Consider the following 15,435-nt stretch of genomic DNA (forward strand, 5'->3'; position numbering starts at 1 on the left):
AACAAGATACAAAAAAAAGACAGAGTAATTGTGTACAATTCCATTCTTATGAATTGATTTCTATTTGGAGTAATTTTACAATTAGACTGCGGATTTTATGCATTACGGTAAAAATGGATAGATTGTAAAGACATTAGAAGAATTGAATGATGTTGCCTATTGTACTTGACTTATTAAAATGATTAAAAGAAAAAATATACACAATAATTGTGCATAAAGATCCGTAGTCCATTTGTTCGAAGCGGCAAACATTAAATAAGGATAATTGAAACGTCACTCAATCGAGCAGTCTTTATATCGTTCAATTGACTTCAATGAAAGTGGTAAGTAGCGTTTTAAAAATTAAAGAAACTATGTAGGGGATGTGTATTAATTTTTGTAAGTTTTTGTTCCTCCATCGTTCCGTTATATTAACGGAAATGAAATTAATTGCATATAGAGAGAAGTTATGACACTAGGAGCGCACGTGCTAGCGGACAGGTCCATAAAATCGAGAAAGACAAGAGAACATAGTCGGTGGGGATCAGTGGGGATCTACTGACGACATATCGACCGCTAGTGGAGGAAATTTCTGAGCGTGTGCGCATCATTGATTCACCTATGACGAAGAAGCATCCGGTGATGATGCCTCTCGATGAAAACCACTGTGTTAGAGGTCAACCAAGGACACCTTGCACGACATTCGCCGAAACGATTGACGGAGCTTTTCACTGTTAAGGTTGACACACTCGTTCATGTGATGAAACACGTGTACCTTTTTGACCGACCAATCTGACCCTATCTTCATCAAGCTAATTCATTGATAACACGCACTTGCGAAAGTTGCTTTGTATTATTCTTTCTACCCAAGGCTTTCAAAAAAGATTAATAGAAAAGTATAAATGAAATTCGCATGACGCAATCTGTGGCGATATCTTGAACAGAATAGAAAAATCGTTGCGTCGATTACAATTTATGTAACAAATATAGTCATCTGAGAAATATTTGTCCATTATTGCGGGTTTTGGCCTTTTTTAGTGCACACTCCGTCTCCCGTCAATTTGCCCAAAGCTGCTTCAGAACAGAGTCTTGTCCTCTCGAGTAAGACTGTTTGGGCTTCTTGCACGTTTCCTGGCTGTCCCTGCCAAACCTTCATGGCTGCATTCTTCATGAAAACATAAAAATATTGAAACTAGAACAGAATATCCCACTGTTTAAGCGTTCTACTACACGGTCAAATTAATTCTAATCATAATAATTTAGTACAGAACCCTATGCGATGATGTGTTGAAAAATGTATATATAACTTTGCAACAAAACAATATGTATTGGATCCACAGAAAGACAACCTTCAAGTAAATTTTCCATTGTACGCTCAAATAATTTATTGAATATTAATTCTTACTAAATTGATCATTCGAAAACAATCTAAATTTTTACACAATTATACTGTTGTTAAGAATTGTTAATTTAATCTTGCATAGGGCTACTACCCGTAATGCTTAAACAAACTGTCAGTATTCGCAATCTCCTGTGTGAATGATGTAATTTTCAATACTATTAAAAAAATTCCATTATATTCTTATATATCCGAATCTCCATTTGCAGATTAATTTAAATACGGATGGTTCTACTACATTTTTAACGAATGTAGAATAATCAATCGTACTTGTATTGCACGCCCATAACAAAAGGTAAGTTTCCAAGGAATTTTCCCTTCGTAAGAGCAAATAGCATTCAAATTCGTCACGGATTCTGTATCTGATTGTCCACCGCTAAGAAATACAACTCCTGGAACTGCTGGTGGCACTGTTCTCTGTAGACCTGTTACTGTGCTTTCGGCAACTATCTATAAACACATATTTAAATAAATGAAATTTGAGTTTAAAAATTTCTTTAAAAACAGAATAGCTATGAAGTAATTCGATTAAGTAGTAAAATAAAAAAATTCTATCAGTATGAACCCTAAGACATAATCTTAGTAACGTAAATACGTTGAAAGAATTTATCAGACATATTAAGATGTTAAGCTGCAATAAATTATAAAGCTAATAGCGTTTCATTTTTTCTTACCATATCTACAACGCGACGTTTGCTAAGTTTGCAAAAACTATTCGATAAATGGAATTATCCGAACAATGGACAATGGAATTATTATTATTATTATAGAAATGGTCCATAATGAAATCTTATATAGTTACAGTCTATTCATTACGATTTACAATTAAATTTCTGGATCACGTGATTCATTCGTTATATTATGTTTTATAAGATCACATTAAAATCTTAAATAAATTGAAAAAATAAATTTCGTTTCGTTTTTTGTTATAATTAGTGATAGAACTTCACAAACAACTGTATATATTGTTAAAGTGAGTTTTTACGATATTTTACCTGTGGTGTGCAATTAGTTGTATTCTTGATTCCCGACAGGACCATCGCCGGTTTTAGGATTGCGCCTTCCAGATAAACATGATGCTCATTTAGAGTACGAAATAAGATAGACATGACTTCTTCGTGTACCTCCAATGCTTTATTTATTCCGTAGTCACCAGGATTTAATATTTCTGGTTCTATAATAGGTACCAATCGTGCACTCTGACATATTGTGGCATATCTTAAGAGGAAAAAAAGGATTTACACACATTGGTCAATAAGTCGATAAGTTAAATGAGCTACGTACAAAAATCGGTCGTATAAAATGTACTAGAGAAAACGGGCTGAAAAATATTCGTCAGTTACAGTTTGCTGAATAAAATTAGTAACGTTCGTATAGTATTCGCAATAAAAATTGAAATTTCAAATTGAACTCTTATTATTCAATAATGCAGTAGTTATTTGTCATTGACAAAGTCAAAGGTGCTGCTAACACAAATTTGACAATCTTCAAATAATATATTCCGAAAAAATTAGTAAACTTTATAACAGTCTAATAATACAATCAACCGTTACAGTAGATACTGAAAATCGAATTGTAACCGTTGCTTTTATCAGTTGTGTGAATCAGTTAATTCGATTTCTCGTTACAATGATACAACTTACGACGAATAATGAACTCTTGAACGTAGATATAACACGTCAAATCATTTTTAAACAAACTGGATATTGTGCTGCGCAATAATTATAGTGACTTCGTATAAATTTATCTTAATATAAATGGTATGAATAACAAAAGTTGCAGACATTGACCGTAAGTATAATTATAACATCGAATAAGTAAATAATATATCAAAAATAAAAATATTAAACTAAACATGGTTTTCTTTTATTATCATCACAAACCAGAATAAATTTTTTTATTTCTGTAATGACACAGTAACTTGACTATAATTACTATGTATCCGAATATACATATCCCAAAATAAGTGTCACTTAAAATCGTAACAAAAAACGTTTATTTTTTATTCAAAAGTAAGAAGAAAATAACTTTCGCATCGGTTAAAAAATTCACCAAAAGAAGAATATAATTAATCCGATAATTATATGTATACGACAGGGTTTATCTCGTTGATTTCAACTATTTCGAAATACTTATACAGGGTGAGGCAATAACTATGTCAGAAACGATAAGCCATGCACGTGATGTAGGGATACGAAGATTGCAACTTTGCATTGACGCAAACGGTCACCAATTCGAGCATCTCCTGTAAGGTAATAAAGTTTATTTCACTACCATATTTGACCTTGCATGACCTTCAATGATAACTCGCTGAATTCGTCTCAACACTGGCTATCGCATCGTGATAAAAAAAACATAGCATTCCATTTTAAAAAATAGAGTTGACCTTGAAATCTCCTCTATGCCTTCACCCACGCAGAAAATGTTTGTGTCACAATATGTCCCCCTCTATACCGTGTAAGTTTTCTATATAACATTTTTTCATATTATTACAAATAACGGCAATATTCAAACTGGACATAGTTATTGCCCCACCCTGTATGTTATGTAGATTAATGTCCTCAATAAGTTCATGTACTATGCGTCCATCAGGAGAAGGTAGTAATTTCGACAGTGGGGCGCAGACGGGTCTGCGAGTCCCCACTCTTGACACCAGCAGTGTCGCCAGATCAGGGGAGGGAGCACGAATTGAGGAGAAAAAGTTACCCCCTCTCTGCGTCACGTGACCGGGCCGCGGCAGAAGCGTGGGGAATAGCGCGGTAGAAAGGGAAATTAGAGTGGGGGAACAAGTCTTGATCTAGCGACACTGTACTGGACGCCAGGCAGCGGACCCCTACTCCCTCGGCCGGGTGGTGTGCCCCTCGGGGGTACTCAACCCTTCGAGTGAGGGAGGGGTTTTCCGGGGGCCGCGGGCGGTGTGGGTAGCCTGCGCGGGTTCCTACTAGAGTAGGATCACATGGGGGTAGCTTCTCTCCCCCCGGGATGGGGCCGTAGTTGCCAGGGGGTAGGGGGTGGTCGATTGTATTCGATTTCAAGATCCCGACCGCCTCCCAATTAGCTCAGGGAGGCCACCGTGGGGTTTAGTGGGTATACCCGGCATTGCAAACACCGCCGGGGAGTTCCACATACCCCCGTTTGCCTCCGAGGGGTTTCGGGGGATGCGTAATGCATTTCCCTCACGATAAAAAAAGGCAGCGAAGCCCACTCTTACGCTTAACGTCACCACATCGCTCTGTTCCAGTCACACTCAATATGTACGTGCTTTGCTGTCTTCGTCAAGCGATTCGGCCAACAGCGGAAGACGTGTAGCGCGAAGGAGGGACATCACGTGGTACCTTCAAGTTTTTCTCTGCCATCTCATATTGGACGCATAGTACACATGTAATCGATATTTAGAAAATATTTTATCTGCTTTTTTAAAAAAAATGGGCGTGCCGAATGATAGAATAGATATAAGATATAAACCAGAAAATATTGTTGAGATCGTGCAGACTTAATGGGATTAATAGGAGTAATGGGATTAATTATTAATATTTGTATAGATCGAAATTAATTTCACTTTGTAGAAGAACACGTGACCTACACGTTATCAAACACGATGTATAAGTATTAGATTATGAATTATAAAAGGTTTTGATATACGTATATTGCTTTGAATCGAACCTTGCGAGAACATTTGCATTGGTATTCATAGCCATCTGACTTGGCGTGTTATCCGAGATCGTATACGTGCATCTCCATTTCGTGAAATGACAACCGTCTCGTTTGTATTGGATACATCTCTCTTGCAAATTGTCTAACCCTTCGGTGGTCTTTTCATCATTAGTGCCGAACAGATCGACTAATCCAGTATCGACCTTCACGCCGGGTAGGATGTTCTTTTGTTGCAACAGTTCGACGAAACTAATGCCCTCGGTTGTTTTCTGATAAACTGTCTCGGGATGCAGAATAACACCGCTTATGTATTTTGTTAGTTGAGACTGTGATAAAAAAGTCCAAACATCTACGAATCAGATTTCTTTTGCATTGCACAATTACACTGATCTTTAATGCGTACATATGTATCTCTCTAGATACAGTGGGTCAGAAAAATATTCGTACACTGAGATAGGTTTTATGTAAAAATCGAAGACGAAAGTGTTTTATCTTATCCTTTATTTATTAGTTTACGAAAAACTAAAGAAGTTAAGGGACCCAATTGCTGTGGGGGTGCCAATTACTGTGCCTATATTAATTATACTAATTTTTAAAGCACAATGAATATTTAAAAAAGAGATATATAACGTATACATTATCTGATTTTTATGAAAAACAATTTACTATCTCTTTTTTAATATTCATTATGCTTTAAAAATAAGTATAATTAATATGGACACGGTACTTGGGTCCCTTACTCTAATTGTCTGTCTCTTTCATGGTGGTGCAAGTATTAATTGTTATAGTGTGAGCAATATAATCAACGTCTGCATTCTTTCTAACTTGATTTACACACGCCACGGTTGGAACATCAGACTAATAACAAATAACAATAAAACAGACGAAATATCACTTTTTCTACATCTTTCTTAAGGTTGTAACATTAGTGCTAAAGGATACGAAATTTTTTATTTAACATTTTATTTTCATCTCGTGATGTTGCTTTCGAGAATTAGAAATATAAACATTACTTCGACAACGGTCGTTTGCCGTGCCATTTAACGCAACAGATCACCGTTTGCCAAACTATTCCGATTCCGTATTGAAAACAAGACGTAAAGACTAAAAACACGAAAATTTATAATCAGCTATTCAAAGTTTAAAGTCCGAGTATGTGTTACAAAGTGTAATTTTTGTGACTCACTGTACGTGTCTGTAACTACATATAAAAATATAAGGTTTCCAGAGATCAAAAACTTTTCACAAAATGAAAGGAACGACTATTCGTAAATGCATATGTATGTTAATTTTCGGATTGGTGTACGCCAAATAAAATTCTAAGAAATATTGTTCCCGTTGTCAAGCAAATATGTACCTACAAGAGCATGTTTGTAAATATAGGATTAAAATATTTTAGAACATCCCGAACCGTGCCTGATAAATCAAATTCGATTTTTTGCCATAAAGTAACCCTCGTCTGTCCCTATTATTTTTCGAATTCAGTACAAGAAAGAAAACGGTTTATAAAATCTCTTAAAAAATTTTTTGCGTGGAACCCTTTAGCACAGTCGAAAGAAACATTAATTTCAATTTGTCAAAATGATTTTCTAGAAATTAGTACAAATAATTCAAAATTTTTTAATCAGTACGAATTGACTCTCCAAATCTATAAGACATTATGTTGTGCAATGACCTCATCAGCGGTAAACAACATCTGCCGATAATCTCGTCGTTGTGTCTCCGTATTTTCGATACCAAACTCTTCAAATCGTGAATTCAAACTCGTTGGGGATTCATCACAAGCCATTAACCCTTTCCCAGGGACGAGAATTGTATCTGCAATTTTTCGCAGCTCAGCACACAGAGCCGGATTCAGTTCCGCATATTTTGTTACCGGCGACACTAACTGTACAATATTTTAAAAAGAATATATCAATGATTTTTTGTGATGGTAAAGTTGTGAATGTATAAACAAACATATACTTTAATAGACCAAATACAAAAATTCAAATAAAACAAAATTTCATTCTACTTTCTGTTGTACTTAATTTCATGAAACTAAATGTGCAATCTATCAATTATATTCAATATAAATGTGTTACGTAATATATTATTTACTATCGTATAAAAACCTATGAAATTTCCATACTTTCATAGTCATCACAATATTAATAATGATACTTTATTGTGTATCTAGTCTAACATATAGCAATAATCTTAACTTACGCAAGTTTAATTTTCACCAATTTCGAAATATATTATCTTTTCTTAAACGATAACATATTTATTTGTCTAGTAAATAACGAAAGTTCAAACTAGTAGTTTACTTTTTAATTATGTAACAAAATTTGGATCATATATGTATAATACTATATGTAAATATATATAACATATATATAAAATTTGTTTAAGAATAACTGCAATAAACTGATGTGATTTAAGTGACGTCAATAAAACGTGGAATGTATACCAATTTAAAAATTCTGAATAGAGCTACAGAGGTCAACAAACGCGGCTGGCACGCGGTCGAGTTATTTTTAATTTCGAATAGTGATCTTTCAGAAGCATGATCTTCCGATTTTCGAATAAATGGTATTTTTTTAGTGCGAACTGGTAAACAATTCCGATTTATATTAGAACTGCAAGTCGTTATTACGCTATATTTTTGTAGTGTAACAATTAAATGACTTGTACTAGTGTAAAAACTATTTTAATGTACATACGTATATATTGATATAAGATCTAAGCCTTATTAAATCGTATTCTTAAAAGTTTCGTTTGCAACTGCTATAAGTAACATATAAAACTATAACATAATTTCTGAACTTATAATTATAGTGACATCAATAATTAACAGTGATTTGCATGAAGTATCAAATAATATACTCTTTATAAATTGATAAAGTTACGAAAATAAAATCGTTATACGTTTGGTGAATTTAAAAAGTTAATAAATTACTTTCTCTTTGCAAGAACATTTGTCACCAATCCGCTTCATAATTTTCTTTACTTAACGCTTAAAAGCGATACTAATAGATTAAAAAATCTGTTGAAAATTTAAACATGTTTTTATAAGAAATTTTGATACAAAAATTTATGGTTGGACACATTACAAAACAATTGAATTTTTATTAACGATACAATAATAAGACAGTTCTTATAAAACTGAAAATAAAACAATAATGATATTAAAGAGAAGTTTTTTTTCACTTGACTGTATAAAGGCTAGTATTAATGGAATACTGGACGGAGTAAAATTGAAAGAACTATTCAAATATTTCGAAAATAAAGTGTACCGTTTCAATTTAATATCCACAATGCTTAAGGCTGCTCTTTGCTTAAGGCACAGTTTCTAGTAAACGACTGCCAACAGATGGAAAATAATCATAAAAGACCCTACATCCATCCCTAATGTTGCCTTACATATAATCTCACCATGAGAGGTTGCCTTAATTTTCGACAAGTTTTTGAAATGGAAATCGATGAAGAAGTTACTTATAGTTGTAATTTGTTAAATCAAGGTTAGTTGTAGTTATGTGCCAGTAGTATGTATCCGAACATTGATAGTGCGCAAATATTCGTGAAATATTTAGCGATATTTTATCGTTGACATATCCATCTATGAACGACTATAATCTCCCATTTCAAGCGAGAACATTTTAGACGGAGCGACCATCCGCTTTATTGAAGGTTAACTATTGATGCGACTTAGCGGTAAATACAAGATAAAAAATATAAGAATTGAATCGCAGTTGGATTTATGTAGTCTAGAAAGATAGAACAAAATTATAATGAGTAACAGAGAAAAAAGTGATTCACGATCAGACCAATGTGTTAAGAGTAAGGAAGAAAGGGACAGAAGGCAATCAGTATCTTCACAAAGCGACAATTCTGATGTTAAGAAAACCAGGCGTAACGCATGCAGTAAAGATAAAAGAAAGAAATCAAAACATAGAAGCAGCTCGAGCAGTTCAAGTTCTTCTAGTGGTTCTAGTCGTGAAGCTAAACACTCTAATGATAAAGACAAAAGGAGCAACAAGTGGGATAAAAGATATGAAAATGGAATGCGATTGTACCGAACAAATACAAGGGAAGGTAGAGGGTATTATAAAGGACGCAGTGGATATTTAGATAATCGGAAACGTATGTTCAATTATCGACCTTACAAGCACTCTGGGTTTTATGATAGAAGTAGAATGCATAATAATTCACAATATCATAAGTATAATAACGAAAGGAGAAATAATCGATTTTCAAATCATAATATTAGAAGACCACCATATAATAGATCTAGAAGTAGGAGCAGCCAGAACTATGATTATCAGAGAGACATAAAAGATTCCAGCGAATATTCGAGAGAAAGTAATTCAAAAGAACGAAATTTAAAACGTTCGAACACTGATAAAGTAGAATCAAGGAAAGGTAATGTGGACGAGTCCTATTCAAAAGGAAAAGATAAAAAAAGGGAAGAAGAAGATGTAGAAGAAAAGACTGATCATTCTACTCATAAGAAATCTAAAAGGAAAAGGTCCTTATCTTCTTCAAGTTCTACAAGCGTTAGCAGTACCAGTAGCGAGAGTAGTAGCAGTAGTTCTAGTAGTAGCAGCAGCAGTAGTAGCGACAGCAGTAGCAGTTCCAATACATCTGAAGATGAAAGGAAACGCAAGAAAGCAAAGAGAAAAGCTAAAAAATTAAAGAAAGTTATGAAGAAACGTAAGAAGAAGAAAAGAATGAAGAAAAAGTTGAAGAAAAAGCTAAAGAAGTCATCTTCTAAGAAAAAGGCTCGCAATACTGACAAATGTAAGGATAATGTTACTAAAGACATTTCACAAGAGATGGAAAAATCAAAGACAATGGCACCAATGACAAAAGAAGAATGGGAGAAGAAACAAAACATGATACGTAGAGTATATGATGAGGAAACTGGAAGATATAGGTAATGCAAAGACAAAAAGCAACTATAATTTTTATCAATATGTTATAAATAGCATACAAGACATTTAATATTGTTATAGGTTAATTAAAGGAGATGGAGAAATTCTAGAAGAAATTGTGAGTAGAGAACGTCACAAAGAAATTAACAAACAAGCAACTAAAGGAGATGGAGAATATTTTCAGGCACGCTTAAAAACCAATGTTTTCTGAACTATTTTTCTATGTATACTAAAGTAATACCCGTACATAGTAATTACTTTATCGTCGGTGTTAAAGTCCAGTATGACAATATGTTTTATAATATCTTAAAGAAAATACTTACGTTGTACATTAATAAAACTTATCGACAATGTAATGTTAGTTAGATTACATTTACATTACATAGCAGTCTATAATTGGTAACCAAATGTTATGATATTATCGGTAATGAGATCAATTTAGATTCTAAATCAGTTTTACACAGATCTAATACAGAACTTTCGTATTTTATCAGTAATATTTGTTACCATGTATGAAATTGACAATTTCTTTTAATATATAAATGTATAGACATGGAAAGTAATAGACTAATGCATTTAAAAAACTTTGCAATTGTTTATTATCTTGATAAATTGGTCACATTATTTTCATAAATAAAAAGTTAACGTTTCATAAGTCATCTCTGAGATACAAATCTTATCTTATTGCGCGCATGTTTATTACTTAAGTCTTATGTACAAAATATTTTACAGAGTTATAACATTTATACAATTCCTCAATTGATTTTTTTTTAATTGGTATGAAAACTTAAGTTTTGATTTTCTTATTAAATACCCTATAAATGTAAAGTCATCTCATTGCATACATTAAAAATGTAAAAATAAATAAACAATATCTAAAGTGTTATAAACTATTGGAGAAAATTTTACAGTGTAAATGATTTAAATTATAATTGTTTGTTGCAATCGATGAATGGAAGCTTTTTTAACTAATGTAAGAAGTAAAGAAAGTTTCAGCAATTAAATGTATATTACAGTATGGTCAATATATCTGAATAAACCGAGTTGTATGGCCGTCTCGATAAATAGGGTCATCAGTAATTACTGCACGACATAATGGACATGAACGTTCTCTATCTAACCAAGTTAAAACACACGATTCACAAAAGATATGGTTACAGAGTAGTTTCACTGGCATTGAATATTCTTCATGACAAATTGCACAAATACCTCCAGATGCTGTTAACTCTTCTTTGGATGGTGACAATCCCAAATTCTACAAAATTTCAAATTCTTAACTTTTTACAAATCTATTACATACTTCTTACAAACAGATAGCAGTACATACCACGTTTTGAAATAATTTGCAAGCAGCAGTTTGAAATAATTTTAAACGAGACACTAGATCAGTTCGTTTGCTGACTATGTATAATATAGACATAATAATTCCCAAAATTTTTTCTGGGCCTTCGTATGCTTCAAAAAAATAGTATAACCATGGTCGTATAGGTACAACACATCGATAAAGTTGCGATGTTGCTTCAAACATCAGATAATATTTTCCCTAAGACAACATTGTCCTTTAGTTATCAATTTATTAATATTATGAGATAATTATGTATTAAAACTTACTTTTTTTCGTAGTGGCAGAAGTTTGGAGGGTAGACATGTTAAAAACACTTTACAAATAATAGTAATAAGTTTAAGAATAAAGTCTGTTATCAAAACTGACCATAATAGTTCCCAGATTGTAAGAGGCTGGGTGTAAGGAAAAAATATATGTGTATCATACTCAAAATGAATAAAAACTATACATGCAATAATATAACATGTGATAACTAAAAGGGAAATCCAACTTTTATTATGTTGTTTCGCAATCTCACGTTTCACAACATTATTGGCATGATTGAATGTGACAAATAAAACTAAAAAATTCAATACACTAACTTTATGATCATAAAGACCTTTGGCAAGTAAAAGAAAAATGAAAAATATATATTTTTGCATTCCTTTCAATAATGCACGCGTTTCTGGTCTCATTTGTAGCGTTTCTGTAGAGTTTTCCTCTGTGTTATTATTGTTGTTGTTGTTATTAATATTATGATTAATGGCAATGTTAGTATTGTTGTTGTGGTTTTCACCCACAACTTCATTTGCAGCTTCACGAATATTATTGAGAAAATTATCGGTAGCAGTTGTTTGTTGGTGATGATGATTGTTATGATCAGAGCCACCATGTGGTTGTGTATCAATTGTTGGTTGACCCTCAACATCAATTATGTAATTATCTGTTGAAGGAAGTAGTATACTCGATGAACTTTGAATTCTCTGAATATTTAATAATGAAGTTAATGTAATCCTAGGTGGCTACAAACAAAATAACAGAAAGATTACTGTTAAGCACAGTGTTAGTACAACAATGTATGTGTCAAAAGTATATATCAAAAAACACTTACAACACGTACATTTTCTATCAGCGGTCTAATATCTTCTATAGTAGAAGATATATTATTTGCAAATATTCTAGAATGTTCCATAGTTCTGGTACTAAAATTAAAACCTCTTATACTAATAGATGGTACAAATCTGGTTGTAGTTGATGAATCTGTCATTATCAACTCCAAAGACTGCTTGATGTCACTTACATTTGTTACATGAGGTATATCATGTAATGTATTGAGTTATGAAGTACATCAATTATCCTCCGTTCTTTATCTACAATTACAATAAGTTTTTATATTTATATACATATTTATCATAAAATAACACTTTCAATTTATAAAACTATGGACGTGAGTATCTATTACCAATATCTTAAAAATACTCTGCGTTTAATAAATGCAAAAAAAAACCATTCAAAATAACAGCGATCAAAAGCACTAAATATATATTATTCCGTCTTCAATACAAGTGACTTGAATAAAGATTTACGTACAATAGAATTTTTTCGGACAAACACTTCTAGGGAACTATCTATTAATCAGAACAAAGACAAATTATCGCAAATCCGTGTTTACACATTTATACGAATGTAACATTGTCAAAACATATGGAAAAGTGGGGAAGGATGTCGTGGTATATGTAGTAGTTACCGAAGAGTGTGTGTGTATTGAGATTTGTAACCATAAAATACAATCGACCTATATAATAATTTTCTGCAATTAATACATTTTATAATACCATATTCATTACGCTGCAACGACAGAGCCGAAACTTTTGTACTTCTTACAATTGTGAACTGTCTTTAAGAACTCGTCAATACGCTAAAATCATGATTTTTCACATGTGTACAAAATACACCATCAGACAAAGATCTGCATTGGGCGGGAAAACCGAGTGATTCGACAATTCCACATCTTTTTCGAACTTCTCTATCCTACCGTCTCAAGTGGCGACGTTAAAATTTACTGTAGTGTGACGTCGCCCTAATCGAAACAGGCGCCATCTCGGTAATAACTAGACATGATACCGCGCGTATTCGAACAGACACGTATTCTATAAGGATAATTTTTAAGAAAGCGCAGTTAGAAAATGTTATGTTAAGCTAAGAGGTCACTCGAGTAGGGAAAGCGAGACGCAAGGAATGCCAGCTGCAAGCGATAACGGAGCGGAACCACTTCTACTAGGACCAGGCCCGCTTAAGCGAAGGACAACGAGGAAAAACAGACCCGAGAGAAGACAGCTCTACAGCCTCCCTCAAGGACCTGGAAGACATAAATTAGTCACCCCCGAACAAGAGGCCACCTACGAAGACATCGAACGGCAATCGAAACGCACGTGGCATGCTACACGCGAGTAACCCCTCAGATTACGTCCCCTTGGGCCACTCCTTCGAGGCCTTACGCATTCTAGGCCCACGCAACTTAGGGGAGGAGACTACCCTTCTGATTGGACCTCACGACGCCCCACCATCAACGCATCCTGGAACCGGAGGTCCGATAAAAGGAACAGAGCAAAAGCCCGCGACACTCTCGTTTTTGATCTCAAAAAATCACTTTGTCGACCCATCAACATTATTAGAAATACAGTAAAGTTTTCCGACCAAGTTACGTTTATAACATTTAATATCCATTTTCCCTTCCCAGATAAAGCCGCGTTCGGGAGTTTAGTACCTTAGTACTTTGAGGCGTTTGAACTCATGCCGCGAAATTGATAGATTAACCGGTTGTGCCATCTGCAGACAAGTATCGTAATTTCGGGTCCCTAATACGTACATAACAGTGGTGACAGCGGTGGGATACGCCAACTTTCGTGCGCGCTTTTTCAAAAGAACACATTTGTGACTTAGAATTCGAACTGAACTAACAGTGTATTTTAATTAAATAAGGACAATAAAAGAGTGCAGGTGAACATTGAACTGTGAATTACAAACTGAGTTTTCGTGCCACTCTTCCCTCCTGGGTTTTGGCGTGGTTTCCCCAGGGAGCGACGGGTGAATACCGGAAGAGGTGATTATCAGCGGCCACGCAAGCTAGCCTAAAGCAACCCTGAAATCACTGGCAATCACTGGATACCTGCTGCGCACCTGCCATCCTGATAGCTGCACATCCAACGTCCATTTGAAGAAGGGAACAACATCTAGTAAACGAACCTACCCTTCTGGAATTCAGTAGCAGCGGACATCGTCAACTCATCAGCAGCTCAAGTGTAAGACACACGTTCATTGTTTCTATCTCGAGTGACCAGTCAGGATTAGATTAGTCTTGTATTTAGATTAAGATAGATAATTGTCTAGTGTAAACATGAGTAACGATGGTCGATCGACTAGCTCGTGGGTTGTCGCGTGCCCGCAGGGAACCTCACGGTCTGATAGCTCCTCCGATTTCTCTCTTATCCCTTGGCGTGACCCTGAGATCATGCGAAATGAAATTGACAAACCATTTGTTCGGCCACCGGGGTATCAACCCCCATCGATTGTGTCTGAACAGTACGAAAATTCGAATATAGAGGAATTATCTTCTGCTTCCGCTGTCTCTAATGTCGAATCCGTCGGCGGATGCCAAATCTCTTTAAAATTAGCCTCGGAAATTTTGCCTGAATTTGATGGGAAGTCTACACCGGTGAAAGAGTTTACGAGATTATGCCGCGATATTTGGAAGGCGGTAAAGTTGAACGAACGGCAATTTCTTGTTAAAATAATAGAGAAAAAAGTAATTAAGGACGCGAAAAGTCATATCCGACGACAACGAGATACGTATAATCTGGAAGAATTACTAAAATCTTTGGAACGTGCATTTACCCCAAGGCACACTCTCGACACCCTCCAAACGCGTATGTCGAATATGTATCAAGAAATCGGAGAATCTGCACTCCAGTACGGGAATCGAGTCAAAGAATTATTAGACGATATACTTGACGCGATTGATGAAGAATGTGATCCGGACGTCGCATATGGAGTACGGACTAGGGCCATAGACAACGCCTGCAGTTGTTACATCACGGGATTGAGTAATACAATCGAGACTCAGGTTCGTCAAGGAAAACCCGCGATTCTCCAAGCGGCCATTG

General features: G+C 34.6%; 3 protein-coding genes across 11 annotated transcripts; 1 reads left to right on the forward strand and 2 right to left on the reverse strand.

The window, feature by feature from the left end:
• Window positions 1–8,012, reverse strand: LOC143352457 (fructose-bisphosphate aldolase). Its single transcript, XM_076784964.1, has 6 exons — window positions 7,974–8,012; window positions 6,708–6,920; window positions 5,042–5,358; window positions 2,374–2,596; window positions 1,649–1,828; window positions 1–1,144 (listed from the first exon to the last, which is right to left on the reverse strand). Exons 1-6 carry the CDS (start codon window positions 8,010–8,012, stop codon window positions 992–994), a joined length of 1,125 nt encoding a protein of 374 aa, XP_076641079.1. The 3' UTR covers window positions 1–991.
• Window positions 8,013–8,455: 443 nt separating this feature from the next.
• LOC143352442 (uncharacterized) lies at window positions 8,456–10,304 on the forward strand. The gene is made up of 2 exons (XM_076784936.1): window positions 8,456–9,950; window positions 10,030–10,304. The coding sequence occupies exons 1-2, from the start codon at window positions 8,806–8,808 to the stop codon at window positions 10,157–10,159; spliced, it is 1,275 nt and encodes a 424-aa protein (XP_076641051.1). The 5' UTR covers window positions 8,456–8,805; the 3' UTR covers window positions 10,160–10,304.
• Window positions 10,305–10,523: 219 nt separating this feature from the next.
• On the reverse strand, window positions 10,524–13,320 carry Rnft2 (ring finger protein, transmembrane 2). Of its 9 annotated transcripts, none has more exons than XM_076784935.1 (6): window positions 13,108–13,320; window positions 12,573–12,642; window positions 12,393–12,474; window positions 11,560–12,294; window positions 11,276–11,491; window positions 10,524–11,203 (listed from the first exon to the last, which is right to left on the reverse strand). In XM_076784935.1, the coding sequence occupies exons 3-6, from the start codon at window positions 12,462–12,464 to the stop codon at window positions 10,970–10,972; spliced, it is 1,257 nt and encodes a 418-aa protein (XP_076641050.1). In that variant the 5' UTR covers window positions 12,465–12,474; window positions 12,573–12,642; window positions 13,108–13,320; the 3' UTR covers window positions 10,524–10,969. The 9 variants fall into 9 exon arrangements, with proteins under 9 accessions (XP_076641050.1, XP_076641046.1, XP_076641048.1 ...); XM_076784931.1 differs by having other exon boundaries at window positions 12,384–12,474; window positions 13,108–13,319; XM_076784933.1 differs by having other exon boundaries at window positions 12,384–12,474; window positions 13,020–13,319.
• Window positions 13,321–15,435: the final 2,115 nt, after the last annotated feature.

The sequence above is a fragment of the Halictus rubicundus genome, chromosome 3 (assembly GCF_050948215.1).
Source record: "Halictus rubicundus isolate RS-2024b chromosome 3, iyHalRubi1_principal, whole genome shotgun sequence".
Taxonomy (NCBI): Eukaryota; Metazoa; Arthropoda; class Insecta; order Hymenoptera; family Halictidae; genus Halictus; species Halictus rubicundus.

What these genes read in the sequence shown, in the direction of transcription:
- LOC143352457 (XM_076784964.1), bottom strand. Translation starts at nt 8,012, where the DNA reads ATGAAGCGGATTGGTGACAAATGTTCTTGCAAAGAGAAA. An exon ending in AATGTTCTTGCAAAGAGAAA is followed by an intron (nt 6,921 to 7,973) that starts GTAATTTATTAA and finishes AATATTGTACAG; the next exon opens with TTAGTGTCGCCGGTAACAAA. An exon ending in TGTTGTTTACCGCTGATGAG is followed by an intron (nt 5,359 to 6,707) that starts GTCATTGCACAA and finishes TTTTTATCACAG; the next exon opens with TCTCAACTAACAAAATACAT.
- LOC143352442 (XM_076784936.1), top strand. Translation starts at nt 8,806, where the DNA reads ATGAGTAACAGAGAAAAAAGTGATTCACGATCAGACCAATGTGTTAAG. An exon ending in GAGGAAACTGGAAGATATAG is followed by an intron (nt 9,951 to 10,029) that starts GTAATGCAAAGA and finishes ATATTGTTATAG; the next exon opens with GTTAATTAAAGGAGATGGAG.
- Rnft2 (XM_076784927.1), bottom strand. Translation starts at nt 12,539, where the DNA reads ATGACAGATTCATCAACTACAACCAGATTTGTACCATCTATTAGTATA. An exon ending in TGATAGAAAATGTACGTGTT is followed by an intron (nt 12,295 to 12,383) that starts GTAAGTGTTTTT and finishes TTTTGTTTGTAG; the next exon opens with CCACCTAGGATTACATTAAC. An exon ending in GCAAATTATTTCAAAACGTG is followed by an intron (nt 11,204 to 11,275) that starts GTATGTACTGCT and finishes GAAATTTTGTAG; the next exon opens with AATTTGGGATTGTCACCATC.